Genomic DNA, 16,653 nt, shown 5'->3' with positions numbered 1-16,653 from the left:
CCTATATAGAAGTCCTGAAGTTCCTTTGAAACAAATTCTATATCTGGGATTTTAGGCCTTGTCAGTTCTAGGTAATGCAAAACTGTGTTTAAATGAGCAACAAGGAGTTGGTGTTTGTTCATAATTAAAATCCCCTTTAAGTGACACAAGCTGTTTGTGCAACAAGGAGTTGATGAGATTAGGTGGATGATTAGTTCTAGGATGACTTGGTTCCTTAGAGCACCATTTGCAAGGTCAACTTTTCCTTTGAACATTATGAAAAACCGTGAAATTTAGTTAGGAAGTAAAAAGTTAGGATAAGGGAGATGACTACTTAGAGGTTGGTAATTAGGAAGTGTTCATTGAAGTAATTGCTTCGATGAAATTGACCTCCAATAGAGAATATTTACTCAAAGGAATGTTATGGAAAATAACCATGCGATTACTTTTTCCCATTGTCAACCAAGAAATCCCTTACCTTTAAAAGAAATATGAGGTAAACAATCAATTTCAGCACACGATGGACACGTGCATTAAGTGGGAGATAAAAGAATCAACATTATTATTATTACTATTATTATTATAAACTGAATTATTGCTAACAGTCATGATTGTGCACCAGTCTGGTGTGGAAATGATTTTAAATCATGGTTACAGTCATGATTGTGCACCAAAGACCCATTCCCGGGCATTACCTGGTCGTGTTGGTTGTTGCAGTTGTGAATTATTAGCAACTCTAAGCAAATTTTCAATTATCCAGATATATTTTTATACTTTATTGTAATTCACTTAAAGACACAATAATAGTGCTTATTGTTTGAGGTTGAGAGAAGAAGCGGATTGTCATTGCGCCCACATGACCGGCTACTTTAGTTTTCTCATTAATTTATTAAGTTGTGTACAAGTTAACATATATTATTCCAATTACATGCCATTATATATATAGCAACCGACTAGAAATATTAACAATAATGTTTTAACAAATATTAACAATTGCTTTTCATAATATTTTTTTTAAAATTTAGTTTCGATACCACCATATTAAAACGATTTAAAAAAATTAATTTGAAGAAAAAATTAAATTTTCTTAATTATGTAACAAACATACTAGCTTATTTTTATTTTTAAAATGATTTTATTTTATCTAAGAAACTTAACTGCCTCATTGTTGTATGCGTTATTAATACCAAAATTTAAACATAGAAATCATATTTATTTTGTTAGAATTAATATATAACTGTATAAGAACATAAATTTTGTGTTGAAATACTTAATTGAATTAAAATATCTTTAAAATTTTGTTAACGTATTACTATTTTTATTTTTATTTTTTACACGAAACTAATTATTAGGAGTTGTAGTAACCTTTTTTCACAAAAATATAATTATTACTACTTTTATTGAACTTACCTCTAATTAAGAAAAAAAACTAAAACAGTAATATGTAATTTCTAAAAAATATTTAATCTTATTTTTTTGTATTTTTTTCCTATTTATAATTATATAAATTGTTTTTATGAGAGTGAAGAGTTTAAAAAATATAATATTGTTCTCTGATCATATGGCCGCCGGTGGGCAGCAAAACAACTTCTTACAAAGATTAGAATTTGTACATCATAAGTTTCATATTAACAATTGTTTGCATTCCTTCAAAGATGAGAGCAGATTCTGGTTTATTAATGCAAGGATCAATGCACCACTTGTTTATTTAATGAGTTGAGACTGCTCTAATATTTGAAACAAGACAACAAATAATCTAATCTAAACCCTTACTTGCTAACTTTAGTAGCATGTTTACTCTCTAGTCTCTAACTGGTTTTCGTTGCTTACGAATCGCTGCAGTTACGAATTTGAGGCGTGAACAATGGACTTGTGAGCATTTTTTAAAAATTAGTAGATGTAAACTCATAATATATAAAGTTGATCTGATTAAAAACGATACAACTAAGTCAAACTATATGACAATGATGGTCATGTTAAATTAATTGAGATCAAATAGAGAAAGGAGGCTACAATTCTGAATAATCTGTATATTATGGATGCATAGTCTTAACCTAAATACAAATAAAGTATATATAGGTCAAACTGAAAGTACTATTCTACCCTTAATAAATAAGACTACATAAATATTATTTAACATCTCCCCTCAAACTCACGATGTGGCAGCTACAAGCATCGAGAGTTTGCCAACCAGAAAACGAAAACGAGAGATGGAATGCGCCTTGGTAAAGAAATCTGCAATCTGCAAGGAAGAAGGAACAAAAGGCAAAGCAATGGTGCCATGTTTGAGATGATGACGAGTAAGATGACAATCGATCTCAATGTGTTTAGTGCGCTCATGAAAAACCGAGTTATGAGCAATCTGAATAGAACTCTGGTTGTCACAATACATAGGAGTAGGATGAGAAAAGGAAATTCCCATATCAGCAAGTAACCAACGTAACCAAACAATCTCTTTGGTAGTAGATGCCATGGCACGATATTCTGCTTCGGTGGATGATTGAGAAACAATAGATTGTTTCTTGCTCTTCCAAGAAATAAGAGAATCACCTAAAAAGATACAGAACCCGGTAACAGACTTGCGATCTGTGGGATCACTACCATGATCAGCATCAGAGTATGCACGCAACTCCAAAGAAGAGGTGGATGAAAGTAAAAGACTCTGAAAAACTGTACCCCGAAGATATCGCAAAATACGAAGAACAGCTGCCCAGTGAACAGTAGTAGGAGAAGCAACAAACTGACTAACAACATGAACAGCATATGCAATATCTGGACGAGTGATGGTGAGATATACCAAACTCCCAACAATAGTGCGGTATAAAGTAGGATCTATCAAAGGTAAACCATCAGAAGAAGAGTACCTTGCGTTAACCTCAATAGGAGTATCTACAGTCTTGTTATCAGTAAGTCTAGCCCGCTCAAGAATATCTGCAACATATTTCGACTGAGAAAGAAGGTAACCTCTAGGTGAGTATGCTACCTCAATACCCAGGAAATATCGAAGATAACCCAAATCCTTCATTTCAAATCGTCTAGCCAACTCTGTCTTCAAAACTGAAATACCATCAATATCATCACCAGTAATAATCATGTCATCAACATATAAAGACAGAATGATACGACCTGCATCATTGCACTTAATAAAAAGAGCAGAATCATGACTGCTAGAAACAAAGCCAAGAGACGAGATCACAATAGAGAATTTCTCAAACCAAGCACGAGGTGCTTGTTTGAGACCATATAATGCTTTCTTAAGCTTACAAACATATCTAGAGTCATGTGAAATACCAGGAGGGGGTGCCATATAAACTTCTTCTTGAAGATCTCCATTCAAGAATGCATTTTTAACATCAAGCTGAGAAATATGCCACTGACGAATCGAAGCTACGGCAATAAGAGTACGAATAGTAGTCATTTTTGCAACCGGGGCAAATGTCTCCTCATAGTCCATGTCATACTGTTGAGAGTATCCTTTTGCAACCAGCCTAGCTTTGTATCGCTCAATAGACCCATCAGAATTAGTCTTGATCTTATACACCCAACGACAACCAACAACACTCTTACCAGGAGGTAGAGGAACCAGATCCCAAGTATCTGTCTTATGCAAAGCAGAAAGTTCCTCATCCATAGCTTGCTGCCAAAGCGGATCAAGAATTGCCTCTTTATAGGAAGAGGGCTCAAAGAGACAATGAATAGAAGCTAAAAAGGAAGTAAATGATGAAGAATAACAAGAATAAGCGAAATCTGGTAGTTTTGTGGACTTACGAATGCGGATGGACTGACGTGGAGGTGGATCCACAATCTCAAATGAAGCTTGAGGGGCTGTAGATGAGAATGGAGCTTCAGGTGTGCCAGAGAGTAAAGTACCAGTACCTGCAGAGTTATGAGTACAAATTGATCGAACATAGGGAGAGGTATCATTACCAGAATCCTCAGAAAAAGGATCTATATGAATAAGATCAGATTTTGTCAGGCTATGAGTAGTGGATGGAATAGAAAAGAAAGGTATATGCTCAAGGAAGACAACATGACGAGACACATAAAGTTTCTGAGTTATTGGATCAAAACAACGATACCCCTTTTTACCTTCACCATAACCCAGAAAGACACAAATAGCGGATCGAGGGGATAACTTATTGCGTTCTACATGAGGACGAAGAACGAAACAAGTACAACCAAAGACTCTAAATGAGGAATAATCAGGGACATACCCATATAACTTTTCAAAAGGAGATAGACCCGAACTATAAGAAGATGAAATTGTATTAATCAAACTTACAGCAGTAAGAACAGCTTCTCCCCAAAACTCACTAGGAACAAAAGCAGACAACAAGAGAGAACAAGCAGTTTCGACAATGTGCCTATGTTTTCTTTCAGCTACACCATTTTGTTCAGGAGTATCTGTACATGAAGTTTGGTGGATGGTTCCATCTAAGGCAAGCATTTGACAAAATTTATTAGAGGTGTATTCCCCACCCAAATCACACCTAAAGCATTTGATCACAGCAGAATGTTGAGTTTTCATAAGAGCTCGAAAAGCTGCATATATCTCAAAGAATTCAGAACGATGTTTCATTAAATAAACCCAACAATAACGAGTATGATCATCAATAAAAGAGACATAATATCGAGACCCTCCTTTTGTGGAAACAGGAGAAGGTCCCCATACATCAGAATGAATCAAATCAAATGGTGAAGATGAGACAGAAATACTTCGATTAAAAGGTAAAGCAGAAAATTTTGCCAGTTTACATCCACTACAATCAGAAATGTCACAAGTTTTCAAATTTTCTAAAGCTCCTGTGGATGCCAAAAATCTCAAACGAGATGATGAAACATGACCTAGACGGGAATGCCATAAATAAAAACTAGAAGATGAAAGACTCAAACGAAAGGAAGACAAATCAGCAGTAGTAGTAGCAGCGGCAGCAGCAGCAACTGGCACTTTTAACTCATCCAAAATATATAGTTCATTCTCCCTACGGCCTGTCCCAATCAGCTTCTGAGACTGCAGATCCTGTAAACAACAAAAAGAACCAGAAAACATGACTAAATAATCACCAGAATCACATATTTGACCAACAGACGCAAGATTCAATTTGAGTTTTGGAATAAGATAAACATTAGGGAGAGACAAGTGAGGTGTGACAACAGAACCAACACCTGCTAAGGGCATAGGAGTGCCATCAGCAGTCATAACAGGAATGGAGAACAAAGGGGACACTGAGGTAAAAGATGAGGAATCTGGAGACATATGATGGGAAGCACCAGAATCCAAGACCCATTTAGAGTGTGACATACCTGAGGAACTATGAGACAACTGACCTATAGAAGAAGCGGACATTGCTTGTGGCTGCAAGGAGAGAAACTTCTGAAATTGCTCAGCCAAAGAATTAGGATCGGTAATAGAGCCTGGGGAAGCTACTGCTGCAGTATTGTGGTGTGGTGGTTTATAACCCTGAGGTGGTCGATGAGCATTGGATTGTGATTGACTGCCAGACTTCCAAGCTTGATTCTGTTGTCTCAACTTAGGACACTGAGCCTTCCAATGACCTTTCTGCTTACAGAAACTGCACTCATCAAAGCCAACCCTTGTGTAGGGCTTGTTCTGATGATTAGAGAATGGCTTAGAAGGTACTGCTAGTACAGAAGGATTTAAAGCAGAAAGAATTCCCTTTTCAGAATAAGACTGAAGACGTATTTCTTCAGCTAATAACTCACTGACAACAGAGTCAACAGAAGGCAGTGGAGTACGATGCAGAATTGAACCTCTAAGTCCTTCGAAGTCACTGCGAAGTGCTGTTAAAAACTGTACCAATCGTTGCTGCTCTCTACGCTCAATATAGGCACCACATGCCTTTAATTCTACTGATTCTGTAAGAGCCAATTGATCCCAAAGATCTGTCATAGCAGAATAAAACTCTTGAATACTCATATTCTTCTGATGAAGAGCTCGTATGTCATTCTCTAATTGATATTGTTTTGCAAAATTTGATTGCGTGAATAACCTTTGCAGATGATCCCAAACCTCTTTTGCTGTCTCATACTTCGCCAACTGCGTACCTATCGAATGCTCAACAGAATTGTTGATCCAAGTAATGATCTTTGCATTATTTGCTTCCCATGTATCTATCAAAACAGCATCCCCCTCCTCAACATTCTTAGGTATTATATAAGTTCCACTAACATAACCCCACATCTTCTTACCCTTAAGAAAATTTCGCATTACATAGCTCCAATATGAATAGTTCTTCCCATCCAACCTTACATTCACAGACTGAAGCGAATCATCTCTTTCAGTAGCCATAATTAACAATCACAGAGAACCAGAATGCAAAAGCAGCGGAAAACAAAATACCAAATTGCAGAAACTGAACAGAGATTGCAGAAACTAAACAAATATCTTCTCAAAATTATACGATTACTCCAAAACACAAAACCAATTTGCAGAAACTAAACACAAATACCAAATTGCAAAAGCTGAAGGGTAGACGAAATACCAAAATAATTGCAGAAACTGACGAAATACCAAATTTTGCAGAAGCGGAAGACAAAATCTCACTCCAAAAAATTTTCAGGGCTCTGCCCCGAACCCCGGCAGGGGCGCGCTGCCCCTGCAAACCCCCAGCCAACTCACCGCATGGTTGGATCCGCGAACTTGTGCTTGAGATTAAGCCTCGTTTCATAAAACCAGCTCTGATACCATGTTAAATTAATTGAGATCAAATAGAGAAAGGAGGCTACAATTCTGAATAATCTGTATATTATGAATGCATAGTCTTAACCTAAATACAAATAAAGTATATATAGGTCAAACTGAAAGTACTATTCTACCCTTAATAAATAAGACTACATAAATATTATTTAACAGGTCAAACTCCATTTATAGTGTAAAAAAAAGAAGAAAAAGATATGTCATGAAAATGTATTTATAGATCAATGAGACAGATTTAAGATCAAGAGGAGGTTTGGTTGCGTCAGACTAGAATAACAGCTCAAAAGAGTTACAATTTCTTATTCGACTATTGGATAATGCTCAAATTTTTACGTGGACTATCGAATCTTTAGATATCAAAAATCTTGTTTAGGCCTATAGTTTTGATAGTTTCTGTGATTTTCCTTGTTATTTTTTTTTATTTCTTGCTTGTTTTGGATTTTATGCTTCTTTTCTTTGTAATTTTGTGTTTTTGTTTTTGTTTCCTAGTGGAGGTAAGGTTCCTGACATATTTAAGGATTTGTAAACCTTCTAAGAAAACAAACTTCATTATTATTATTTTAGAGAAAATGAACTTGTGAATTTGAGTGTTTAGATCTATAGTCCTTTTTGCTTATATTTTTTTTTTGTTTTCTTTGATTATTGTTGTGTTTTTAGCTTTCGTCTGCATCAAAAGTTTAAATCTCTTTGAAAACAAAAAACCAATCAATTTTGATGTAGTCAATCCTACAATAACTAGTGATTTTAAGCAGTCAGGTGTGAGTCTGTTATAACTAGATGAGGATTTGCCCCAAACAAATTATGTTGATAACTTAGCAAATATATTTATGGAACAATGGAACATGTATAAGCCCAAGACAAGGATTGGTAACACTAGACCTACAAGTTTTTGTAAGTAAGAATGTTTTATAAATTGATTTACCAAGGTTTTTGAATGGATTTGAAAATGGTTGGATAATAACTCTCATATGGCTATGAACAAAATAATGATATTTGATGAGTGAGGTAGGAGATACTAGAACTAGTTCTAATAAATCACTAACATGTTATGATAATTGGCAATGATTCTTGCCAATGAGAAACAATAGCTAGTCAGTAACATTCAATTTAGTTTCGAGTATCGCAGTAATTTGATCAAAGAATAAGGTCATGTTCATGGAATTAAATGCCAAATGAAAACATTCACTATGACTTATTTTATCGCATGTTTTATAAATTATAAATTATAAAAATTTTTGTTTTCAGAGTTGTTTTAAACGGTTTTTTTTATTATTGTCATATATATGAAACAATACGACGGTGTATCTTAGACTTCTTGGAAGAACACCATATCATGGTGTATCTTGGATCACCACATCAAGATTAAATTACTTTTGTCTTTTTCTTCGTCTCCCACTTGTCCCCGTTTTGTCTTTTAAAAATTCTAACGCTCCACTACTTTTGGTGGAGTTTAGAGAATTGTTTTACGCAACCTTCAACTCTGCTACAATTGCTGTTGGGAACCAAGGATTCCTTACAAAGGAGACAACATTTTTAAAAGGAAAAGGCAAATAAACTACAACCATATCATGGTGCATCTTGGACCACCGTACTAAAAGATGAGATTACTTTGTTTTTTTAATTTTCCTTTTACTTGTCTAAAAATAAAAAAAATAAAATAGTTCAAGTTAACTCTAGTCAACCCACTCGGATTATAAATTATATTGAGTTAAATTAATTTTTTTTATTTTATTACATGATAAAAAATATAAAAACTAATTTATCATTAACTCAATATTAAAAAATATAATTTAATAAAAAAACTCAATACTAAAGAATAAAATTCAAAAAATATATTAAAAAAATTAAAAATAAAAACTAAAATGACTAATAAAAAAAAAAACTGAACTAATGACTCGTCCTATGACAACAAAACTCAGGCACGTGCATGTGAGCCTTAAACAAGCCCACACGCCTTTGCTAGTAATTTGAAAAAACATAATATTATTCCTAGTATAGCTTGAACCCACTACCTTCTGCTCAATCAACGTACATTAACTAACTCACCTATGAGACAAATATGAGACAAGTATTCTAAGGAGTGTGAACATTTGCGACTGCAAATCATTGGAAGAGGTATTTGAATTGGGTGACGTTGATGAAGGAAGCAGTGAGGAGGAGTTGTCATCTTTAACAGAGTTACAGCTGATCAAGTTACCTGAGCTCAAATGTATATGGAAGGGGCCCGCCAATCATGTCAGCCTCCAAAATCTTGCTGATCTGAATTTGATTTCTCTCAACAAACTGATATTTATCTTCACACTGTCCCTCGCTCAAAGTCTGCCAAAGCTAGAAAGCCTTAACATAGGTAGTTGCGGTGAATTGAAGCATCTTATCAGAGAAAAGGATGATGCAAGGGAAATAACTACAGGGTCACTTTGCTTCCCAAAATTAAGAAGTCTCTCTATAAGTTACTGTGGTAAACTGAAATATGTCTTCCCTGTCTCTGTGTCTCCAAGTCTTCTGAACCTGGAAGAGATGGAGATTGATTTTGCTGACAATGTAAAGCATATATTTTACACTGGAGAAGGAGATGCACTCACCAGAGATGGAATCATCAAGTTCCCTAAGCTAAGAGGATTGTCTCTTTCAAATTGCAGCTTTTTTGGTCCAAAGAATTTTGCTGCTCAATTGCCTTCTCTGCAAATTCTAAACATTGATGGCCACAAAGAATTGGGAAATTTGTTTGCGCAGCTCCAAGTACGTCCTTTATATTTCTCCAATGTTTGTTTCAGTCCTGCAACTTTTCATGCCCTATTGCCATGTCTACTCATATCCTGTTGTTGATAAGTTTTTGGCTGAACTAGTGGGGACAATTCGTTCATCTATTTACCAAAATTATATAGTTCCAAAGTGCACAAAATTTATTAGGAATTATATCTAACAAATTGGTATCCTTGTTTTCTTTTGATGCAGGGGCTGACAAATTTGGAAAAATTATGCTTGGAATCCCTGCCTGACATGAGGTGTATATGGAAGGGTCTCGTGCTGAGCAAATTGACTACTTTGGAGGTGGTTGAGTGTAAGAGACTGACACTGGTATTCACATGCAGCATGATTGTCAGTCTAGTTCAACTGAAAGTTCTAAAGATATTGTCCTGTGAGGAATTCAATCGAATCATTGCTAAGGATGATGATGAAAACGACCAGATATTGTTAGGAGATCATCTCCAATCTTTATGCTTTCCCAATTTGTGTGAAATTGAGATTGGAGAATGTAACATGTTGAAGAGCCTCTTCCCAGTTACCATGGCTTCAGGTCTCCCATAGCTCCAAATACTTAAGAGTAACAAAAGCCTCTCAATTATTGGGAGTGTTTGGGCAGGATGATCATGTATCACCTGTCAACGTTGAGAAGGAGATGGTGCTTCCTAATCTAAAGAAGCTGTCGCTAAAACAATTATCAAGTATTGTCTGCTTCAGTTTCGGATGCTGTGATTTCTTATTCCCTCGTTTGGTTATCTGCTATGTGTGATTTCAAAAGAAGATAACGACTTATCTATATATGTGTGAATAAGGTTATCTGCTTGTTTACCCATGTAATGTAATGTTGTGTGTTTAGTCATTACTGTGCGTACCTCAAAAAAATAATGTTGCTTGCCCATTATCGTACAAGCCTCCAGAAGTAAGGGCGTATGTTTGCTTGGCCATTCGTGTTTGTTTTGAAGTGTGTGAACCTTTCAAAAATAAAGGCATAATGTTTACTCTTGTTTAATGTGTGGACTCTCATTCTCATGCTTTCTCTGTCAGTTTGATGCTCTGTTTCTATTGCATATGCTTATGTGGTTTTGGAAACGGGCCTGGCAATGCAGCTTGACATCTGGAATAAATGTTTTTGAATGGGCATGTGATGACTGAGACTTGATGCTGTATTATTTGTTCAGAAGTTTGAAACTGATATCAAATAGCAGAGCAATCTCATGTTTTTCTAGCAGAACAATCTCATGTTGAATGGTTTTTTCGAGCAGATACATTGCTGGCTATTGCTAGAGATTCTAAATATTCTATCCTCTAAATGTTCCTCTGATTTCTAATTTTAATTGTTTGCTGCTTACAAACCCTTCATAAGCTACATGCCTAATCTGGTAGCTTTGAACTATAATTTAAAAGTTTTTTTTATGAAAAAAATAAATTAAAATAACCATAAGTTATAAGCATTATTTGTAAAAAAGATTCAAAATTACTATTTTTATTAAGGAATTTAGTATACAATCCACAAACTAAAGTTAAGATTTTTTATTATTATTAAAACAAAGTTTTGAATCCAATTTATAACAAAAAAAAATTAAATCAAAAGCTATTTTAACTAACATACTTAAAAAAAAATTAAAATCAAAAGTCAAAAATATATTAAATCAATTTACAAAAGTCCTATCCCTCTCCTATCCCAGAGTTATGAGATTCGGTTAAATGGAGAAGGGGTTGTTTCTGGTTTGAGATTGAGAGATGGTGTCTTGAAAATTTGAAGGTTTGAAGTTTTATATTTATTTGTTAAAAGGTATCAACTCATTTAGTTCAGAATCTGAAATTATAATGATGGCTGATAAAAATAAAATATTTAAGATTTTTATGAAAAAATTATGGAAGGTAAACAGAATATATAAAGGATTCAATTCTGTGTCTGAAAAAACAACAGAAAACTCAATATTCCACATGCGAAATTTAGCTGGTAAAATAAAAGAAAAAAAAATTATTTATCCATTGGACCACAAAAAATACATATAATAAAAAATCTCAGTTACAGCAGCACTTCAACTGTTTGGTGGGTATTCGTCAAAATTGTTTTCTTTTGGGCTTCTGGTTGTCGACTTCAATACATTGTGATTTCTTCCTTTAAATTTCTGAAACTGAAGTAATTGATGAGTGGAGATAAATCCTTTAGCCATCCACTAAATTTAAAAGGAGTTGTCTAACTGTGTCATTCCCTGTCTCTTGATGCAGGGCTAAAGAAGTAAGAAATTAATTATTGTAATGAAATGATACCTAGATTTATGCTTTCCCAGTTTGAGTGAAATTGAGGCTCTTCCCCCAATTAATGGAAGTATTTGGACAGGACGATAAACCTCCACTTGCTAATATTGAGTTGTCTACTGCCATGTCTACATATATCCTTTTGTTGATACGTAAGTATTGGGGGTAATTGATTCATCAATTTACCGAAACATACTAGGAATTATATCTAACAAATTAGTGCCTTTGTTGTCTTCTGATGTAGGAGCTAACAAGTTTGAAAACATTAAAATTGAAGTCCCTGCCTGACACAAGCATGAGATGTTTGTGGAAGGGTCTCGTGCTAAGCAATTTGACTACTTTTATCGTACCCGATATCGTGACGGTCCACAAAATAAACTCGATTGTGGAAAAAAAACAGATTTCTGACATCTTGTTCTTTTAGGAAAAAATATCTTATTTATGGAGTCGCCACCTAGTATTATGGTCACTAGGAACCCTAACTGATCAACAGAGATTCTATAGTACGGGACTGGTTACGTAAAAGGAAAGATATTATCACCCCTTAAACGTTCTGCCTGAGGCAGACTGCATTGCTGGTTTTGTCTTAAATTACTAAATATTTATTAGTTTACACTATGATAATTTGCTTATAATATTCCTAACTCTGGCGTCAGTGAATATTCAACTATGAATATCTCCAAATCTGGTGTTGATAAATATTACGTAGCTATAAAAAAAATTATATCAATTTTTTATTATTCCCTACTCTAGCGCCAATGAAAAAATAAATTTATTTTTCAGCATGCACATATTTTTTTTCTAGCTAAATAAAATAAAATACAACAAATAAAAATAATATAAATTTAAACCGATATTTTTATTACTGACTCTGGCGTCAGTAAATAAACCAATAAATTTACATTATTTTTATTCATGTATGCATATTTTTTATTTTTTTATTTTTTCTATTTTTTCTATTTTTTTATTTTTCTGTTTTTTTCTTTTATTTTTTTGGGGCTGGGCCCAGCTCAGCCCACATGGCATGGACTGGACCCAGCCAGCCCGGCCCGGTCACTGGCCCTGGGCAAAACGAAAAGCACGCGTGAAGTGGCTTCACGCGTGCATGAGCAGTGCGAAGGTAATTAAATTACCTTCGCACAGCTCTTGTAACAATTCAATTTGAAATGAAGATGCAAAATGGGATGAGGGCCGTACCTGCTTCTGGAAACGGCGAAGATGGCTGCAGTGTGATGGTGCCTGTTGTCTGCTTAACACCTTTCCTCCTGCTTTCTTTTGCTTTCTCTCCTAGTTCTGGAAACGCCGAAGGCAGTAGCAACGGTCTCGGTGACTTTCCTCTGCTTCTTTCTTTGATTGCGTTCTGTCTCCTCTAGTTTTGAGATGAAGGAAAGTAAACAATGGTGATGCCGGTTGTCAATAGTCTTTGGTTCAGTGTCATTCTTTTATTTTTTTGCAGGGATGAAGACAATGGCAGAGCTGATCTGTGACTCTCCTCTGCCTTTCCTTCTACTTTTTTTCCTGAGTCTCTTCTCTCTGTTCCCGCGGTTCTGCCCTTTTCTTCCCCAGTTTTTCCTCCTGCAGTCCTCTGTTTTTCTTTCCCCTGGGTTTTTCCCTCCAGTTTTTTTTTTCTGTATCTGCCCGTTCCCTTGGTTTTTTTTCGTGTTCCTCCTTTTCTCCTGTTTTTCTCAGTTCTTTCTTTTGATGGTTTGGAGTGTGTAGCTGGAGACGAATAATTAGGCTGACCAACGCTTGCAGTTTCCCTGCACTTCACTTGCGTTTTGAGAACAAAGGCAAAGCAGGCCTGCTGTCCTTTTGCTCTCTCCCTATTTCTCTCTTTTTAGGTCCCCTCTCTGTTTTCGTTCATGCTCCCCATTGGCCCTTCGGTTCTGCCCTTTTTTTCTCCTTTTTCAGCCTCGGTTCTGCCTTTTTTCTTCCCCGAATCTGCAGGTGCTGTTGCTAGAACAATTATCAAATATTGTATGCTTTAATCTCGGATGTTATGATTTCCTATTCCCTCATTTAGAGAAGTTGAAGGTGTTAGAATACCCAAAGCTGATCACAAAATTTGCTACTGCACCAAATGGTTCAATAAGAGCTCAATCAGAGGTGCTGCTGAATTGTCTTGATTTCTTGCTTCTCTTTTTGTGTGTTTGTTTATTGTTTCGCTCAATAATAAGATTTAGAAGTTAAAATGTGTATGCCATGCTTGGATTGGATTACAGGTATCTGAAGTAGCTGAGGATTCAAGCACTGGTTGCTCTGCGCCAATCAGCAGTTGTAGAACGTGGACCCGAAATAATGGGTGGGTATGTGGTGAAGGAGATGAAGGAAGGTGGTGAAGGGAGATGGTGGTGATGATGATGATGGGTAGGATGATTAGTTTGGCATTGGAATTTGAAAAACATCCTAATCAGGTAATGGATATGCATGAATGGTCTTTGTACTTCTGTTTGCATTAGGCAGGTTGGTTGCCTATTACATGAGCAACTCGACCTTAGGCGATTTCACAGAGATTCATGTCCTTGAGCTGTGGTGCTGCGAATATGTTTTAGATTGGTGGAAGTAATTCCTACTGTTTCACTGGCAATGGGATACAAATTGGCTTCACATTGTAACAGTCTTATTTACCATAGAAGAACTTCCCAAAAATAAGAGCGTGAGTTTTCTTTTGAAGTGTCTGAATCTTCAAAAACAAGGGCATAATGTCTACTCATGTGTGTGCCTACTGTTTAATGCGTGGACTTTCATTCTCCTTTATGCTCAAATTAATGGCTCTACGACTTGGGTATTTGTTGTTCTGTATGATGTTCTCTTTGTGGTTTTGAAATAGGCAATGCAGCTTGAGGTCTGGAATAAACGTGACTTTTTTTGTAATAAATGTGACTTGTTGCATTATTTGTTTAGAATTTTGAAACTGATATCAGATAGAAGAACAATTGCATGTTTTCCTAGCAGAATCCCCTTGTTGAATGGTTTTTCCAAGCAGATGCTAGAGAATCAAAGAGGTTGTTCAGTAAAGAGAAAACAGGCTGAAAAATTTTTCTTTTTCTTTTTTTATTTCAAGCGATAATCTAAGTTGTTTTTAATAAATAATTTATGATAAAAAAGAATTAAAATAATTTTAAATTATAAGTATTTTTAATAAAAATAACTCAAATAAACTTTTGTAAATAAAAAAATATAATGTAAGATATAATCCACGATTTAAAAACTTACTTATAAATCAATTTAGTGGCACACTTCTGATTGAAATAAGAAGTTATTTTCTAACAAAAACTTACTTGTGATTTTTCTTTGAATTAAAAATGAGAAAAATGGCAATTTCCTATGCATCATAAGTTTCATATTAACAATTGTTTGCATTCCTTCAAATATGAGAGCAGCTTCTGGTACAAGTACTGGGAGGAACAAATAACAAAAACACAAATAATCCAACTATGAGCCATGTATATATTTATTAAATGAGTTGAAACTCTATTTGAAACCAGACAACAAATGACCTGGACCCTTACTTGCTAACTATAGTAGCATGTTTACTCTCGAGTCTATAGTTTCGTTGCCTGCGATCCGCTGCAGGTACGGACTTGAGGTGTGAACAATGGACTTATGGTGATCGAAAACCGATAATGAGCATTTTTTTAAAATAGTAAATGTAAACCCATAATATATAAAGTTGATCTGATTGAATACCGATACAACTAAGTCAAATCATACGACGATGATGGTCAAACTCCATCTATAGTAGGAAAAAAAAAGATAGGTCATGGAGATGTATTTATGGATTAATAAGACAAGTATAGGACAAAAAAAGATTTGGTCACGTTAAACGAAAATAATAGCTCAAAAGGGTCATAATTTCTTATGCGATCGTTAGATCATGCTAAAATTCTTATACGGACCATCGAATCTTTAGATAACAAAAATCTTGTTGAGCCCTCTAGTTTTGGTAGTTTTTTGTGATTTTCTTTGTTATTTTTTAATTTCATGCTTATTTTAGATTTTATGCTTCTTTCCTTTGTAATTTTGAGTTTGTATTTTTATTTCCAAGTTAAGATAGGATTCTTGATATTTTTATGGCTTTGGAAACCTCCTAAGAAAACAAACTTCATTATTATTATTTTAGAGAAAATAAACTTGTGAATTTGAAGGTTCACATCTGCAGCCTCTTTCGCTCATAAAATTTTTTGTGCTCTTTAATTATTGTGTTTTTAGCTTTCATCTGCATCAAATTTTAATTCTTTTTGAAAACAAAAAACCAACCAATTTTGATATAGTCGATCCTACGATAACTAGTGATTCTAAGCAGTCAGATGTGGGTCTCCCACAACGAGATGAGGATTTCCTCAGACAAATAATATTGATGGCTTAGTAAATGTATTTATGAACCAATAGAACAGGTTTAAGCCCAAGAGAATGTTTGGTTGTACTAGACAAGAATAACAGCTCAAAAGAGCTAGAATTTTTTATTCGATTATTGGATTGTGCTCAAATTTTTATACAAACCATCGGATCTTTAAATATCAAAACTCTCACTGATGCCCCGGGTTTTGTTAGTTTTTTGTGATTTTCTTTGTTATTTTCAGATTTCTTGCTTATTTTAGATTTTTTGCTTCTTTCCTTTATAATTTTGGATTTTTTTTTTTGTTTCCTTGTTGAGGTGAGGTTCCTAACCAATTTAAGGCTTTGTAAACTTTCTAAGAAGGCAAACTTCTTTATTATTATTATTATTATTATTATTATTATTAAAAAAATAAACTTGTAAATTTTAGGGTTCACAACTGCAACCCCTTTCACTTATAAATTTTTTTGTGTTTTTTGACTATTGTGTCCTTAATTTTGCGGTATCAAGCGCAAACCCAAAGACATGATGTTTTCTAACTACAGAAGAAGGAAACATAGAGAAAATGGAAACAAAATACCAAGGCCAATTGCGAAAGATGTTAACA

The 16,653-nt window shown here is 34.7% G+C and overlaps 4 protein-coding genes across 5 annotated transcripts in view; all 4 read left to right on the top strand.

The window, feature by feature from the left end:
- LOC18096055 (uncharacterized) overlaps positions 1–16,653 on the top strand; it is a 691,470-nt gene that overhangs the window by 273,930 nt on the left and 400,887 nt on the right. The window lies entirely within an intron of this gene.
- Positions 1–16,653, top strand: part of LOC112326257 (protein SUPPRESSOR OF npr1-1, CONSTITUTIVE 1) — a 70,285-nt gene that overhangs the window by 12,701 nt on the left and 40,931 nt on the right.
- LOC127904502 (uncharacterized) overlaps positions 1–16,653 on the top strand; it is a 67,842-nt gene that overhangs the window by 11,016 nt on the left and 40,173 nt on the right. The window lies entirely within an intron of this gene.
- LOC112326262 (uncharacterized) overlaps positions 8,600–16,653 on the top strand; it is a 48,943-nt gene continuing 40,889 nt past the window's right edge. The window contains exons 1-2 of one of the 2 annotated variants that reach the window (XM_024593599.2): positions 8,600–9,436; positions 9,653–10,451. In XM_024593599.2, coding sequence (XP_024449367.1) covers positions 9,215–9,436; positions 9,653–10,006 — 576 coding nt within the window. In that variant the 5' untranslated portion in view covers positions 8,600–9,214 and the 3' untranslated portion in view covers positions 10,007–10,451. Of the gene's footprint in view, positions 9,437–9,652; positions 10,452–16,653 lie in introns of those variants that run through there. The other variant, XR_008057758.1, reaches the window with a different exon arrangement.

This window comes from Populus trichocarpa, chromosome 1 (genome assembly GCF_000002775.5).
Source record: "Populus trichocarpa isolate Nisqually-1 chromosome 1, P.trichocarpa_v4.1, whole genome shotgun sequence".
NCBI classification, from domain to species: Eukaryota; Viridiplantae; Streptophyta; class Magnoliopsida; order Malpighiales; family Salicaceae; genus Populus; species Populus trichocarpa.
Note: the sequence above shows the minus strand (reverse complement) of the source record. Positions and strands in the feature narration are given on the sequence as shown.